Consider the following 15,027-nt stretch of genomic DNA (forward strand, 5'->3'; position numbering starts at 1 on the left):
AAGCCAAAATTCCATTAGGAAGGTTGAGCCTCTTTATATTTTGCCAGATCAGGAATTCTAGGGCAGTCTTTGCAAAATCAGAACGATGTCATCTTCTGCATCAAATCTACTTCTGTTTTAAACAAGTTGGACAATCCTGTTTTGCAAAGATATGTTGTTGGAAATTTAACTCATTTAAGATAACTAAGATGTCGACTAGAGGTATTTTCTGTTGTTCACTTTCAGTGCTAAAGAGCGCTTCCAACTGTGGTTGTTTTCTACTTAAAAACTTTGCCTTGTGAAAATCATCTCATTTTAGTTGGGAAAGAGCAGAACATTTTAGGATGCATCAACGTTTTGAAAACTGTCCACCATCTTTTTTTTTTTACTTCTTGTGGAATTCGTCTTAGAATCAGACAGTGAGTTCCGATGACTGAACACATTATTTCTGCAGCGAGGAGGAGCCACTTGACACATGTTGAAACAAAGAACAACATCCAAGCATACTTGGAGCAGAATCTATGGAGTCATTACAAATATTATTCCAAGAAATTTTGTCTAATACATCAGATGCTGTAGTGGGTCGTTTCAAGAGATTTACAAAAAATAACCATCTTTTAGCTCGTATAAACTGGCTTTCTACACTAAATCAGCTTTACTGATTATAAATGAATATACTTTTAAATGACGTGTGTAAATCTTCAACATAAAAACAATATCTAGGATTCTGCAATGGTGCAACGCGCATTTCACCGATGGACAGTAATTTTAACTGTTACAAATATTTAATATCAAAATGCTTGTAAGGTTATGATTCAGTTGTTTTTAACATCTATTTTCAAATGGCAATAATAGGAAAAAAATAGTACCCATGACCAATTTTGAACAATGACAAGTTTTTTAGACAAAAATATATATTTTTCCATTGGTCTTAGGCGACCTATGGAAAAATTGTCATTCCACCCCTAGGAGGGTCGCGATCCACAGGATGAGAACCCCTGCTCTACAGGGTGTCTTCGACCATAGATTTGTTCCCCAATTCATCACAATATATTCTTGTTTGAAAATTCTAAGATGTTCCAAAACCGATTTTTTTTTTTAAAGATTCTAACATGAGCCCATCTATCTCATGCCCTGACAAAAGGTAAAGCAAAATGGTTGGCCTAATTAAAGCCTAGTTTTTATTAGATACTCTTGGCCACTGAATTTTAGTACCCTTGATACTGGAGCTTTGCTGTGTTCAAAAAGGCTATTCATAATTTTAGCTTAAGCCCCTCTTTTATTTTTCAATATCTCTCTGCTACCACACACACACACCTTGGCCTGTAAATTGTAATATCCTTTGCATTGGAAGGAAGTCATTCTCATTTCAATTTTTACTGTAACAGGCTCAAGATTAGGCTATTTGAGAACCCATAACTCTGCTTATATTAGCTAAATCTTACCTACCTACAAGATCCTAAAATGTTAAAGTATATCAATCAGTGGGATTCATAGCGAATGGATTTTCACATATTTATATGAAAAGAGTAATTTACACTAAAATCTGTCACACTCTTAGACAGTGGCAGCATTTTGTTCATGAATTAAATATCTTAAAAATCTGTTCACATCTTTTGAAGTCTCAGATGTTTTATCTCCTTCTTTGAATAGTTTAATATTTCTCTCAACTTTTTAAAATCTTCCTTTTCAAGATACTTTTTTCTATTAACAAACATACTCCAGATAACAAATAAAACTCATAATAATTGTAATAATGAGTACAAATTATTACAGATTATTACAACTAAAAAAGCTTTTGATAAAGTTCAACTATCAGGTCTGTGCAAGATTTGTTGTTTCAAAAATTATTTTAAAATAATGAAATCAAATCTCACTCTAGTATTCAATGCTGTTTGTCTAACCCACAATTTCATAGTGGCAAAAAATATGACAAACCTTGTATCACCAGGGAGAATGTCCATAATTAGACATTTTTCTTTATTCCTAACACAAATAAAAATACATTCTACTAAAATAATATATATTGAGCTCATTTTGAAAAACGTTTTTTAAAAAAAGATGTGACGTATATCTTTAACAGTGATATGATCTGCCATTTCAAAAATAAGTCTTTTACTACTTACTTAACTTACTACTTTTTACTACAGTCCAATCAGACTGACATGTTTTCCAGTCAGAATATTAAGAATAGTGCAGAATGCCATGCATCTAAACAGACCCAGCTGAGTCAAATCTAAGGCAGTTAAAGTCATCTCATCACTATCTGCACCCATTTCACAAATAAAACATACAGAAAAGATTCAAAAGCTTTGTGCAATATTTGTTGTTGTTTTTTTTTATAAAAAACTTCAATGTGTTTTGATAAGTCTTCACTCTCAGACTAGGTCTAGTCTTTTGATCATGATTATTACGGTCTATAAATGCATTTCTCTGTGTAACCAGTTTCCTTTATTTTTTTTTCATTTGAAATTGTAGGGTTAATTTAGTTTTCAATCAAATATAATGTCAAGGTCGCCTAATTTTAAACATGATGGACATAATCATAAAAAATCTTTTATATTGTATTGTATTAAGTTATATAATGATATTAGACTTTATCACAGGCATGTTAAACAAGGCGTTCGGGGTCGCATGCAGCCGCGACCACTTTGCATGCACCCCGCTTGGCCACATAAAAAATTATCAAAATAATGTTAAACTATTATGCTGGAAAGTAAGAGATGACAGGCTACTTGAATTGAAAAATATTATTTGTTAAACTGAACAACGAGAGTGAGTCTGCAGTGAAAGCAAGCTACATTTTGTCAAACTTAATTGCAAGCCATTGCTAATCATTTAGTGATCTTATGAAGGAGTGTGTCGTTAAAGCTGCCGAAGTAATTTGTCCAGAAAAGGTGGAAACATTCAAAGAAATAGCGTTAACTAGGAACACTGTGGCAGATAGACCAAATGACATGTCAGTCAGCTTGCGTGAACAATTAAAGAACAAAATAGTTGATTTTGAATTATTTTCATTGACTCTCAATGAGTCAACTGATAAGGGTGTAGCACAGTTGGTTATATTCAAAAGGGCCTGTGACAAGAATTTTGAGATACATGAGGAGCTACTTGAGCTCTGTTCTATGCATAACAAAGCTAAAATAAGAGAGACTGAAGCCAATTTTTAATTTGCTCATTTTCAGTGCATCATTCACCAAGAAACATTCTGCACACAACAATTCCAGTTCCAACATAAGACCGCTTTCAGTGGTTATCAATTTTATTTTCAATGTTTCTGGAGGACGATGGACATGAACTTGATTGTGTTCCCTACTACACAGAAGTCCGCTGGGTTTCATGTCATAAAGTATTGAAGAGATTTTAAGGACTGAGTGAAGAAATTGTTTCTGAACATGAAAGGTGAACCTATTGAACATTTCAAAACTGACGAATGGGTTCAGGATTTGGCATTTGTCTTTGATCTCACTGGTCACCTGCAAGACTTGAATTTGAAACTTTAAAGTAAAGTCAAAATTGTCACAACTGCGTGTGATGATGTGAAGTGCTGTCAAGCAAAATTATGACTATGGATAAACCAAATATGAAGAGAAAATCTTGTTCACTTCTCAACGTGTCAGGAACCAAAAAGATTTAATATGGCTACAACATTTGGTAAAGATGCTTTCAATGACCATTTTCGTGACTTCGTTTCATATGAGCAAGAATTTTCGTTGTTTGTGTCTCCATTTTCATATGCTTCTGGTAATGTGCAACTAGAGCTGATAAAATTGCAGTCAGATTCTTTGTTGAAAGCAAAGTAAATAGAAGTGGCTGTGCCAAAATTTTACAGTTATTTACCTGAACGGTACATTGAATTGCAGACATTTGCAGCCAGAATTCTAGCTATGTTTGCAAGCACTGATCTCTGTGAGCATTTCTTTTCCATGATGAAAGCTAAAAACATCACGCCTTTCTAGATTATCTGATCAAAATTTGTCATCAGTGATGAAAGTGTCAGTGGCAAATAAACATCAACCTGACATTAATAAATTTGTATCCCAGAAAAGATGTCAAGCATCAGGACAAACAAAATAAATGTGTAATGATAGTAATTTTTAATTACATAATTGTACTGCAAAACTAGCTAAGGGACAGGTATGCCATTAATTATTGTATTCTATTGTATTGTTTCTAATTTACATAAAACTAATAGGCTGTTTTGCAACTGATTTTTTGCTGCGGCCCCTCAGGTCATAGTAAATTTTTATGTGACCTTAATGAGTTTGACAGGCCTGCTTTATCAGTATGACCTTGCTGAATTCTCATTTTGTGCATCTTTAAAAAAAAATGGAATGCTTTTTTTAAGGAGTTCTCCAGTTATTTAAAAAAAATTTTTTTGTTAAAGGATTGCTCCACAGTTACAATTTTATTTTTGGAAGCTGGATGACCGAGTGTTTCTTCTTCCTCGCTTTCATTTGTATGTTGGAGTGTTCAGATGACTAGGCTGTCACTAGACCAATATATGAAATGAACTGTGTAGTTGTTTCAAAATCAGGGAGCTCTCCATATAGTTTTCTTTCTATTGGGGTGTTTTGGGGAAAGTGTCTTGTACAGGGCTCTTGGTAAAGAGAGCAAATTTGAAGGACATGGTAGCATTCTCTGGTGACACCCCACATGGCTTTCAAACCCAGGGGTCCTGGGTTTGAATCCTGGTGAAGACTGGGATTTTTAATTTTGGGATCCTTAGAGTAACTTTGAGTTCACCCAGCTCAAAAACAGATGACCTTTACATTATCTGCACTATAGACCATAAGGTCTATTAAAAGGGAACTTTACTTTTAGTTACAATTTACTGATTATATAATAGAATTACAATACTTAAAGGAGAAAAAAAAATGTTCTACCACATTTACAAGGTAGCAATAACAAGAAAAGATAAATATTAAGAAAGTCAGTGTTAACAATAACAATGTTTTTTTTCCCTATTATGTAACATTCATTTTAAACTGGCAATCGGATTTAGAATAAGTAAGATTAAAAACCTTAAAAAATATTTACAAAAATAAATACAATTCTAAACAGTACCACAGTATTGTGCATAAAATAAAGTGTTTCAAAAGAAAAACATTTAAATATAGAATAATAAAATACAACAGTTTATAGCTACAAATATTAACAAATAATTGTGTATAAAAGGAATCTTAAAGAATCATATTCACACTGTTACAGAAAAGGACAGATTATTTACTGGGAAAATATTTTTTTTCTTGGAAAGTGAATAATGTCAATAGAGATCAAACCCTATCTTTTATATTTTGTTAAATCAATCTAGTTCAAATCATGTTAGCGATGAAACTGCCAAGTTGAAAGGTGGACACTGAGGATGAACCATTACATTACCACCATGAATTCATTGGGTTGAACTATTTGATTTGAAGATATCCTCCTAGTGCTAATGTTACACAATACTAACTATATAGAAAACAGCCACATTAATAATAGCCTACTGGCTTACTAAATCTCAAAAGTTAACTTTATTTTCAATAAGTCTTTTCAGTCAAAGTATTTCAAGTTTTATTTATTGTTAGCACACAATTGATTACATATAGAGGAGATTGATGTATGCAGGGTACAGAAAAAAAGAAGCATTTATTAGCTTTGTAACTTGAAATGTACAGATAATGATAAATTGTGTGCACATTTCAGCTTTAAAAAAATTTGAATTTCTAGCACAAAATCATTATTTTTTAGTTAGCAGAAGTGATTTTGAAACCTAACATCCTTGACATTGTGTAGAATTTAAAATGTATCCAGAAATAGCTCTAACTTAGAATATGTTTTGCACTAAACAGGTAAATATTAAGGTGCATAAAAGCAAATGAATAAAAGAGGTGACCAAACATGCTGCTCTTTAACAGATTCAATATATCTACCCAATAGAGTCAGAAATGTGTCGTATAACAATAATTTTCTTTTCATGTTTCTTATTTAACTTACATTAAATCTTTAAAGTAGGAATGTAGTATCAAGTGAGACCAAATCAAAACAACAGAATTGAATACAACATAACCCAGTGTGCAAAGCACTATAATTCAAATATCAATGATGTACAAACAAAGATCAACATAAGAAAATATAATCATTTAAGTACCTTAGTAAGTAAGTTACATGTCAGACCTTTGATCACAACATAAATACAGTAGAGTCCCAAAATATGATGTCGAATGATGTGGACCAAGGGATGCCTGAGTTTATCACAATGGCAAAATATCAGGTTGAAAAAAGAATACAGAAAATACAGCCCTGTACTTGTATATATTAGATTACTTGAAAATACACCAGAGAATCAATGGCCCAAATATCCATAAACAAAAGAAAATAATGTACTTCACCCAAATGAAAATAAAGATTTATGCACACTGTACAATCACTACAGTAATTTAACAGATAGGACAGCCTTCAGAAAAATACTTTATGTCTGTATAGAAAATTAAAATGCAAAATCTGTTCTTTTTGTCCCATCTGGGTGTGGCCAAGTTATTCCCACTGCTAAGTGATCAGTTTTCTGGACTCCACTATACTTTTTTTTTTTAAACAGGAGACAGAACAAGAGGCTATTTACAAAGATAAAAGTTTTGATAAGAAATATATTGATTCCATATATAAGTGATAATACTTTCACAATAATGAATCACCATTTATTATATTGTACTGCACAAAACATCTTAACAAAAATTAGCTTGAATAATTTTATTGAAAAACTAGATTGTTTCATTGTCTCTTTCTTGTTACCTCTGATGTTAGCACCAATTTTATTTAGTTTAATTCAAGCCATAAGAATAAAACAATATAGTCTGCGTATTGTTCTTTTTGTATGAAATTTGGAGATTATGTTACAAAATTATTATTAAAAACCATAAAAAGGAATGGCACTTAAATTAATGTTAATATTTTCTAAAGAACATTAGAAGATATGATAGATTGATATTTCATATAACAATACGAACAAGAAACGGATTCAAAGGCGCTGGCAATAAAACCTCAATGAGAAAGTCCAATCTTTTCCGGTAGAATCATAAAGCAGCCCAATGTTGACCATTCCTTCGGGGGAAATAATGACAGGATTGGACGGAGCAGGGGAGTAAATGATATCATCTTTAGCTTCTAGTTTTAACTTCAGTTGGAATATTCTGTCTGCGCAGGAATTGACAACAAATATTGCAGCCCCTTTTATATGTTTGAAAGTCATCAACTGCATGCACTCATCCTCACAGCTCAACACTTGCACCTGAACATCAAAATTTGGCATTAAATTGTCACCTAAAAAGTCAAAACCTTTGTAGTTAGATTGCTCAGTGGATGACTTTTCATCTCTCAGATTGCAGACACAAAGAGAAAGATCTACTCCATCATCAGCACATTTAGAGAAAGCACCATAGGGAGTTATGCGGTCATACTTAATTAGTGCGGCATGGGATGTCAGGTCTTCATTATGGGTGATACTTAAAGCAACAAAGAAGATATGCCCATCCTGAACATGTAAATCCATCTTGACAACTTCAGTTCCATGCTAAAAAAAAATAAATTGTTCAATGAAATTAAACAAAAGGAATTATAATTGATTATATCAACATAGATCTTCAATATCAACATAGATCTTCAATATCAACATACATCTTCAATATCAACATACATCTTCAATATCAACATACATCTTCAATATCAACATACATCTTCATTTACTGTGGCAGTGCTGAAAACAAACATAGTGTGGATTAAAGCTAGATGGAGGTTACAGATTAGAATGCTCTGTCCTAAGTAGTGATGGGAATATTTTAATTTACTGATCAGCATTGTTAATCATAATATGTGCCAATCCAGAGAGCATCTAGCAATAAAATGTGATAAACAGTGAGAAAAGTCAGATGGACATTCTACTGAAACAGGAAAACAGGCATCTCATTGTATGCCATGTCTTGTGGTGTATGCCTCCATGTTGCCAGAGAAATGTAAACAGGATTTTATTTTACATATAAGCTTCTGGTAACTTTGAGTTTCTACAGAGAAGGGTAAAAATATGTAGGGCAGATCTTCTTCTTCTTCGTTCTCTGTAGGGCAGATAATTAAATTTAAAAAAAAAAAAATTCATTTCCACTACCGGAACACTTAGTTCGCGAAAACCATAAATAGAAGAAACTTGCTTGTTTCAGGGGTCAATTCATCAAGTCTATATGCTTCATGTTTGGTCTACATTGAATTTATTATTGAATTTCTATTGTATGTTATTACATAAAGTAAAGTGTGTGATCTCTCGTTTTATGATTTCAACATAGAAAATTAAATTATTCTGTTTATGTTGGTTCTTCACCAATACTAAAATTCCTGGCATACATTTAGGTCATTCATCAGATTTAGCTATTGAAATTATGAAGACGTATTTACAACCCAAAACAAGTGTAACAAATAAATAACTGTAAGTTAAGCTACAAAATGACAAACTTACTTCAGCAAAGTTTTTCCTTATGTTCTCAGCATCTAGCAAGACCAGCCTCTGACATTTCTTGAATCCAGGCATTAGTTGTTTATTTCTATTATATATTAGATCTAAGCCTTTTACAGACTGCTGCTTGGAAACTTGTCTCTGTATTTCATTGTTCAGCTGGCCCAATGCAAAATAGGCAAAGAGATCATAGTCAGAGTCATTTTCTACAACCATCTCAAAATTTTTACAAATGCATAGGTTAGGCATAATGCGGGGAATATTATTGCATGATCTGTTAGCACTAACTATGTCAAGAAGGCCATGAGGGGACACCAAATAGTTCTTGTGGGCTCGAGGAACAGAGGCATCAGAATCGACGAGACTCTTGAGTGTATAGTGAAGATCTAAAAGACTGATCAACCTGTCAGTGTTAACAGACAAGTTGTGAAGGGCACTGGTCCCAAGAAGCTCTGCAACATCTTTTGGCACAATGAAAAACATAAATGAATGAAAGAGCTCCAGCTGAGCTTCTAGACTCTCTTTGAAAAATGCTCCATAAGAATTCCCATGGTCTGATAAAATTATCGTCAGGGTGTTCTTCAAATACAGAGATTCCAATAAATAGGATGCCAAGGCACTGTCTAGAGATTGAATTCTGCGGCCTGTGTCTTCATGGCCCACATTGGTCATGGTGAATGTGAAGAATGGTTTGTGATTGTTGACCATCCGCTGCTGATAGAGTTTAAGATAGTCAAGGAGGTATTCATGCTGATGCCTTCCATTGAAACATACTGCACTTGGTCCATGGAAGTGATCCTTCACATTATTACTTTGTAGAATCTTGCACATTGATAATGTAATGTCAATGCTGTCCACATCACATTCTCTTAGCCTGCCCCACATCCTGACCCAAGTGTCACTGTTATGGCTGCTTTTGTTCATAAATAATAGATCCTTGGCTATCCCCCATTCCCAGAGATAGCAGAGATCTTCCAGCCACAAAGTATTGTAACCCTTTCTTTTAAATTTACCTAAAAGAGCTTCCAAGACTAACCTTTCTTCTGGCAGATCCTGTGTGCCAAAAGGTTCAGCCAATGGGTCAATCTGACCTGAAAACAAAACTTGCAAGGATTCGAATGTTCTTGATCGAACTGCCTGAAATAACCGAAAATCTAGTACATGTCCCAGCAAGCTAGAATCTGTGTTGATACTTTCCAAAGTAGCAACAGTTTTTTTTAGGGAACGGAAAAAGTGTTGATGTGATACAGAATCCACAAAGATTATATTGATATTGATCAGATTTTGAGAACTGCTGTGGGCTGGGTTGGATGTTGTGAACTGTGGAGGCAATACAAGCAATTGTTCACCATAAACTATTTTATCCAAGTCATCTCCCAGATCATCTTTGGACAAATCTTTTGCTAACTGGCAACGAATAAAACAATAGCCATAAAATTTGGGTGTGGATGGTTCATCCCATTGCTCCAGATAACCTGAAAGTGTTGCTGCAACCTGGTTAATTGTTCCAACTTCCTGCCATTTGAGAGAACCTGTTGATTGGTTCAATATGGAAATATAAAAATGTGAAGAACAGATCTGGCTAATCTTTTCATCGCAAGTCACAGACCATTTATTGAGTTTATTCTGGAAAGAAAGAAGAATTTAAAAAAAATACATAAACTTTATTTACAAACATTTTTTTCTTTGGACTTAATTATGAAATTTAATAAGTAGTGAAACAATCTTCATTATGTTTCATGTTTTTGTTAATCTCTGTTCTAATTTTTTTATATAATTTGTGACTGAATTTTCACTCACTGCTACAGAAAATATGTAGTTAAGATGCATACATTTTATTTAGAAAACAAAAAACCTACAAGTTTTCACATAAATTTGGACTTTTTTTTTAAAAAAAGCTTATTTTAACTCACTCTGTCTGTCTATCTATCTGTCTGATAAAAAGTGTGTACAATTTATTTCTTCCACACCCATTTTTGGATCAAGTAGAAACTTTGCACAATTATTGACTAGCAAAGACAAGACATGAATCAATAAAAAAAAAATAACCAATTAGTCAATTAATTACTGGTAATTAATTATTTTTGTTTGATACAAACAAGGGAAATTAATCCTTCAGTATTCAAAGACATGGCTTAAATTTGTAGGGTTTAGTCCCCTTAACTAATTGTTAATGCTATTTCTCATACATGCATTCTCTTATCAAGTTGATAATTTAGACAATTATTTATTATACCTAAGAAAACATAAACCAATTTTTAAAAATTAGTCAATTTAATATTGATAATTAATTATTTTGTTTGATACTGAATAAGGGAAATAGCTTCAACATTACTGATAGATATAGCAGAGTTGTTCTCCTTAGATAAGCTTTTTTTTTTTTTAATGAAAAGGATTTTTTAAAAATATTTTGCTTATTTTTCTTCTAGTCAGCTTTTAGCTGTTGAGCTGTAAGCTCTTTAGCAGTCTTTAGCAGTCTGTGCCAAGGAAATTACAAAAAAATTACCTGTAATGTGCAAAAAATTAATTTATTTTGAGGTGTGCATGAAGCCTTTGGATGAGAAAAAAATAGTTTATCTGCCACGTCACATGAGCCAGGAATGGGATCAACTCGCTGACAACTGTTCCCATTATTTGATAATAATGTTTTAAAAATAAGACTTGGCCTCAAAGATCTTATTTCACAAGAGGAGTTAAATCTTTTAGATGCCAGCAGGTTCTTGTAGGAAATGAGCTTATAAAATGTGTTAATACTTTTGCTGCGAATGAAAGGTGAGTAGCTAAGAGCCTGGTCGAAATAGGTTTTGAAGAAGATGAACAAGGTAATGATCAGAAGAAAAGTGAAGAATATCTCTTTCAAGTGAGATTTGTACATCTTCAATTTGATCATTAGCCTGGTAAAGCCCATTGCGGATGTAGCTTGATTTGGTCATCTTTTTAAACTCAATTCTGAAATTAAAAAAAGAAAAATAACATGAATTTCTCTCAGCAGAAAAAAAAAAGAATATTTACAAGCTTATAAATATTGACCATCAACTGGTTATCATGCTTGCACTTAGAAATAAAAAGATCTATGTTAAGGACTCAGACTAAAGAAAAAAAAATTAAACAAAAATTAAACAAGTTAAAATAGTCATAAGCTCATTGATTTTTAACAGTCAATTTCAATGTCTATTCACACTAATTTTTAGCTTTTAGATCTATTAATCTCTTTAATTTAAAATCAAAGATAAAAACAAAAGACATTTTAACTTAGATCCAGTAAAAGCCAATGCTGTTATAATGGGGTTTATTTCATATCTCTAACCTACTTAAAGCTATGTTTCGTGGTAATGGTCTTACAAGTTACAAATTGAACAATCTGCTATGTATTCCTATGATTCTATTTAGATGAAGATCTAGAACTAGATCTAGAAAATCTACTTCAACAATCCTATCAATTAGTGAATTATTGTAAAAATATTTTTATTAATTAAAGATTTACAGAGACCAGTTTCACATTCAAATAATTAAATCAATAAGACCATAAAATATAAACAACACTATCACATGACATGGAAGAAATACAGGAAAGCCCATTAATGCCATTTAAGACATTTAACCTCAAGAATTATTATTATATATATATGATTTGATTGAATTGAGCATAAATAAAATTATTTTTGAAAACAGAGACAGATGTTAATTTTATTATTTAACATTTATTTATTATTTAGATGAAGATCTAGAACTAGATCTAGAAAATCTACTTCAACAATCCTATCAATTAGTGAATTATTGTAAAAATATTTTTATTAATTAAAGATTTACAGAGACCAGTTTCACATTCAAATAATTAAATCAATAAGACCATAAAATATAAACAACACTATCACATGACATGGAAGAAATACAGGAAAGCCCATTAATGCCATTTAAGACATTTAACCTCAAGAATTATTATTATATATATATGATTTGATTGAATTGAGCATAAATAAAATTATTTTTGAAAACAGAGACAGATGTTAATTTTATTATTTAACATAGGACAGAAATGAGAATGCCATAGTTTTAGAATTATGCATTGAATCATAACGCAAATGTGAGACAGATTGTCTCAAGTCTGATCACAATCTACTTCTAGACCTAGACCTATGTCTAGATTCTTCTCTGATAATTCTGAATGGCTGCCTTTACCTGATTCACCAATTAAGTTCATTGCCAAGGCCAAGATGCACTGTAACTGTAACTGATAATCAATTCCTTTAAGTCTGACTTTAAGTAGAAGTTTACAGATTTTAATTATTATTCATTATGATTATTATGAGTTGATGGTGACATGAAAATATTATGTCTTTTTGTATTTTTAGATCATCCATAAAAATATTATTTTAATAGATCTAGAATCTAGATTATATAAATATGATTTATATTGATTATTGATACTAGGTCTAGACCTAGATCATATATTTATTATCTTTATTATTACCATAAAATTTATTAAATTAGCTAATGAAATCATTCATTGAATCATTCAAATTCATTGTCACTAATAATTAATCATTAATTAATCATTCATAATATTCATAAATCTATAATTATTACTATAATTTTTAATACTAAATAAATATATATTTATGACATTGTGATATTGCAAGGTAACATTAACTGACTTGACTCTTAACACATTCGCTCTTAAATAGGGTCACTAATCCTATAGGCCTTCTAGAACCAGATGGAAGTCGCTTGACCATTCTGGTTTATCACATGACCTTCGACGTGACTTGTGTGCGTACTATTTACAACACAGATCCTTCCTAAACAGGCGTGTACTGTCCTTAATGTAGCGCTGGCCTGAGGAGATTTGCGTTGGCTAAAAACACACAGCACTATCCCCATCTGTGTCACCACCACCTTTATTACAATATAATTATATTATAATAATAATAGATCTAGATCTACTATGACGTAACTATGATCTAGTAATCATACATCATACTCATAGAGTAAAAAGCTACATTTACATTGTCAATGTCACTGAATCATTGTGCACTGACACTCTGACAGACAGCAACTGGATCTAGATTCTAGATCTAATTCTAATGACTTGATCTCTATAATTTTAATAGATTCTATACTACTCTATAGTAAAAGTCTATAGTGACAATAGTCTAGTTGTAGATCTAGATCTATATACTTTATATAGACTTATATAAAACTTATAGATCTATGATCTAGCTGGACTCTTTACTCTATCGACTATGACATCTATGTGACTCTATCAAGATCTATTCTAGATCTATATCTAGTCTCTAGATCTAGATTCACCCCGGGCTTGCTGCCCTGCCTTATAGTGGCACTCAGGAGGAAACGGTCGTGAGAGGGGACGACTAGGCCAAAGGGTAGCGAAAACAAGGCTCCCGTGGGAGTGCCTAAGCCTGCCTAATATGGTGCGAGAGCATTATTGCCATTGCACTGAGCCTGGCAGGGATGTGAAAAAGCTCTCACAAAGACCTGTCGATATCCAGGCACCATCCCTTAAGTAAGGGGCCGTTACATAATGGCGTGTCCAGCACGGTTAGCCTGGTACAGTATACGAATACGACGGGGGAATCCAATGGTGCGGTCTTCGGCAGCGTCTCTAATCACTCTATTATCTATATAATTGAGTCTATAATTCTAAATTCTAATCCGCGAGTTCGGAGTGTCCGTCATTGGAAGTGAACGCATAAAGGATAAACAAATTTAACAAACTCAAAGTTTAACCCAGAGTGGCCAGAGTCGGCAGAGTCTCACCCCCCTGTCGGACAGGGTGGAGGGTAGGGGGATCCCGCAAGTCACCCATTTCAGGCTGGTGAAAGGGAGCTTTTGTTAGCTTTTGCTGGTCTTGGACCCTTGGTGTTCCAAGTCAGCAGCAAGTGCGACGCACAACACCAGTAGACAATTCAAGATAGTTTCACTAAGACTAAGGTAGACAATAAGTGTAAACAGTAACATTAAAAAAACATGATTCGCAACAGATAAAAAAAAATTACAATTAGATTAAATATTCGAAACAAAATTTTTATTTTTAGTTGTAAACAATTTTATAGATCAGAAAATATGAAATTTTAGTGACTTGAGTGTGAGATCTATTTAATGTTAACTGATTTACACAGAACCTGATTACAATTTGACACATAGAAGTGTTTTCGAAATGAAATTGTGTATAATGGGAAACAAGAACTAGACATCTAGTAAAACATTTGTTTGTTCATTTACCAATTTAGTCGTTAAATACTGTTAGAAGTTGTACACTAGATCTATTACTTGTACGGAGTCATTACTGAATCAAACGTAATGACTTTATTACCTGGAAAATGTACCGGTACATACAGACCACTTGAAATTTAAGGCATGGGCGCCCGCAGGGGGGTGCAAGGTCGTAGACGTGCACCCCCCCCCCTTGATTTTGAGTAGCCGAATTCTAGCCGATTTTCAGCACCTTCAAATCCACTAACGTGTAAGTAGCAACTGTAGATAAGCTATTGTATTACAGTAATAATAATAATAATCTTTATTACCTAGAAGGAAATTTTGTTAGT

The 15,027-nt window shown here is 32.8% G+C and overlaps 1 protein-coding gene across 4 annotated transcripts; it reads right to left on the bottom strand.

Moving 5' to 3' along the window:
- Positions 1 to 1,712: 1,712 nt before the first annotated feature.
- Positions 1,713 to 14,438, bottom strand: LOC106065182 (uncharacterized). Of its 4 annotated transcripts, XM_056038149.1 has the most exons (5): positions 14,198 to 14,438; positions 12,641 to 12,718; positions 10,968 to 11,410; positions 8,465 to 10,087; positions 1,713 to 7,531 (listed from the first exon to the last, which is right to left on the bottom strand). In XM_056038149.1, the coding sequence occupies exons 3-5, from the start codon at positions 11,367 to 11,369 to the stop codon at positions 6,980 to 6,982; spliced, it is 2,577 nt and encodes an 858-aa protein (XP_055894124.1). In that variant the 5' UTR covers positions 11,370 to 11,410; positions 12,641 to 12,718; positions 14,198 to 14,438; the 3' UTR covers positions 1,713 to 6,979. The 4 variants fall into 4 exon arrangements, with proteins under 4 accessions (XP_055894124.1, XP_055894125.1, XP_013079418.2 ...); XM_056038150.1 differs by lacking the exon at positions 12,641 to 12,718 and having other exon boundaries at positions 14,240 to 14,438; XM_013223964.2 differs by lacking the exon at positions 12,641 to 12,718 and having other exon boundaries at positions 14,210 to 14,438.
- Positions 14,439 to 15,027: the final 589 nt, after the last annotated feature.

This window comes from Biomphalaria glabrata, chromosome 8 (genome assembly GCF_947242115.1).
Source record: "Biomphalaria glabrata chromosome 8, xgBioGlab47.1, whole genome shotgun sequence".
In the NCBI taxonomy this organism is placed as follows: Eukaryota; Metazoa; Mollusca; class Gastropoda; family Planorbidae; genus Biomphalaria; species Biomphalaria glabrata.

Bases quoted from the DNA above. Each gene is read 5' to 3' on its own strand.
- LOC106065182 (XM_056038150.1), bottom strand. From the start codon at position 11,369: ATGGGCTTTACCAGGCTAATGATCAAATTGAAGATGTACAAATCTCAC. The intron at 10,088-10,967 runs GTAATTTTTTTG...CTTTCTTTCCAG, and splicing joins TAATTTTTTGCACATTACAG to AATAAACTCAATAAATGGTC. The intron at 7,532-8,464 runs GTAAGTTTGTCA...ATTTTTTTTTAG, and splicing joins TAAGGAAAAACTTTGCTGAA to CATGGAACTGAAGTTGTCAA.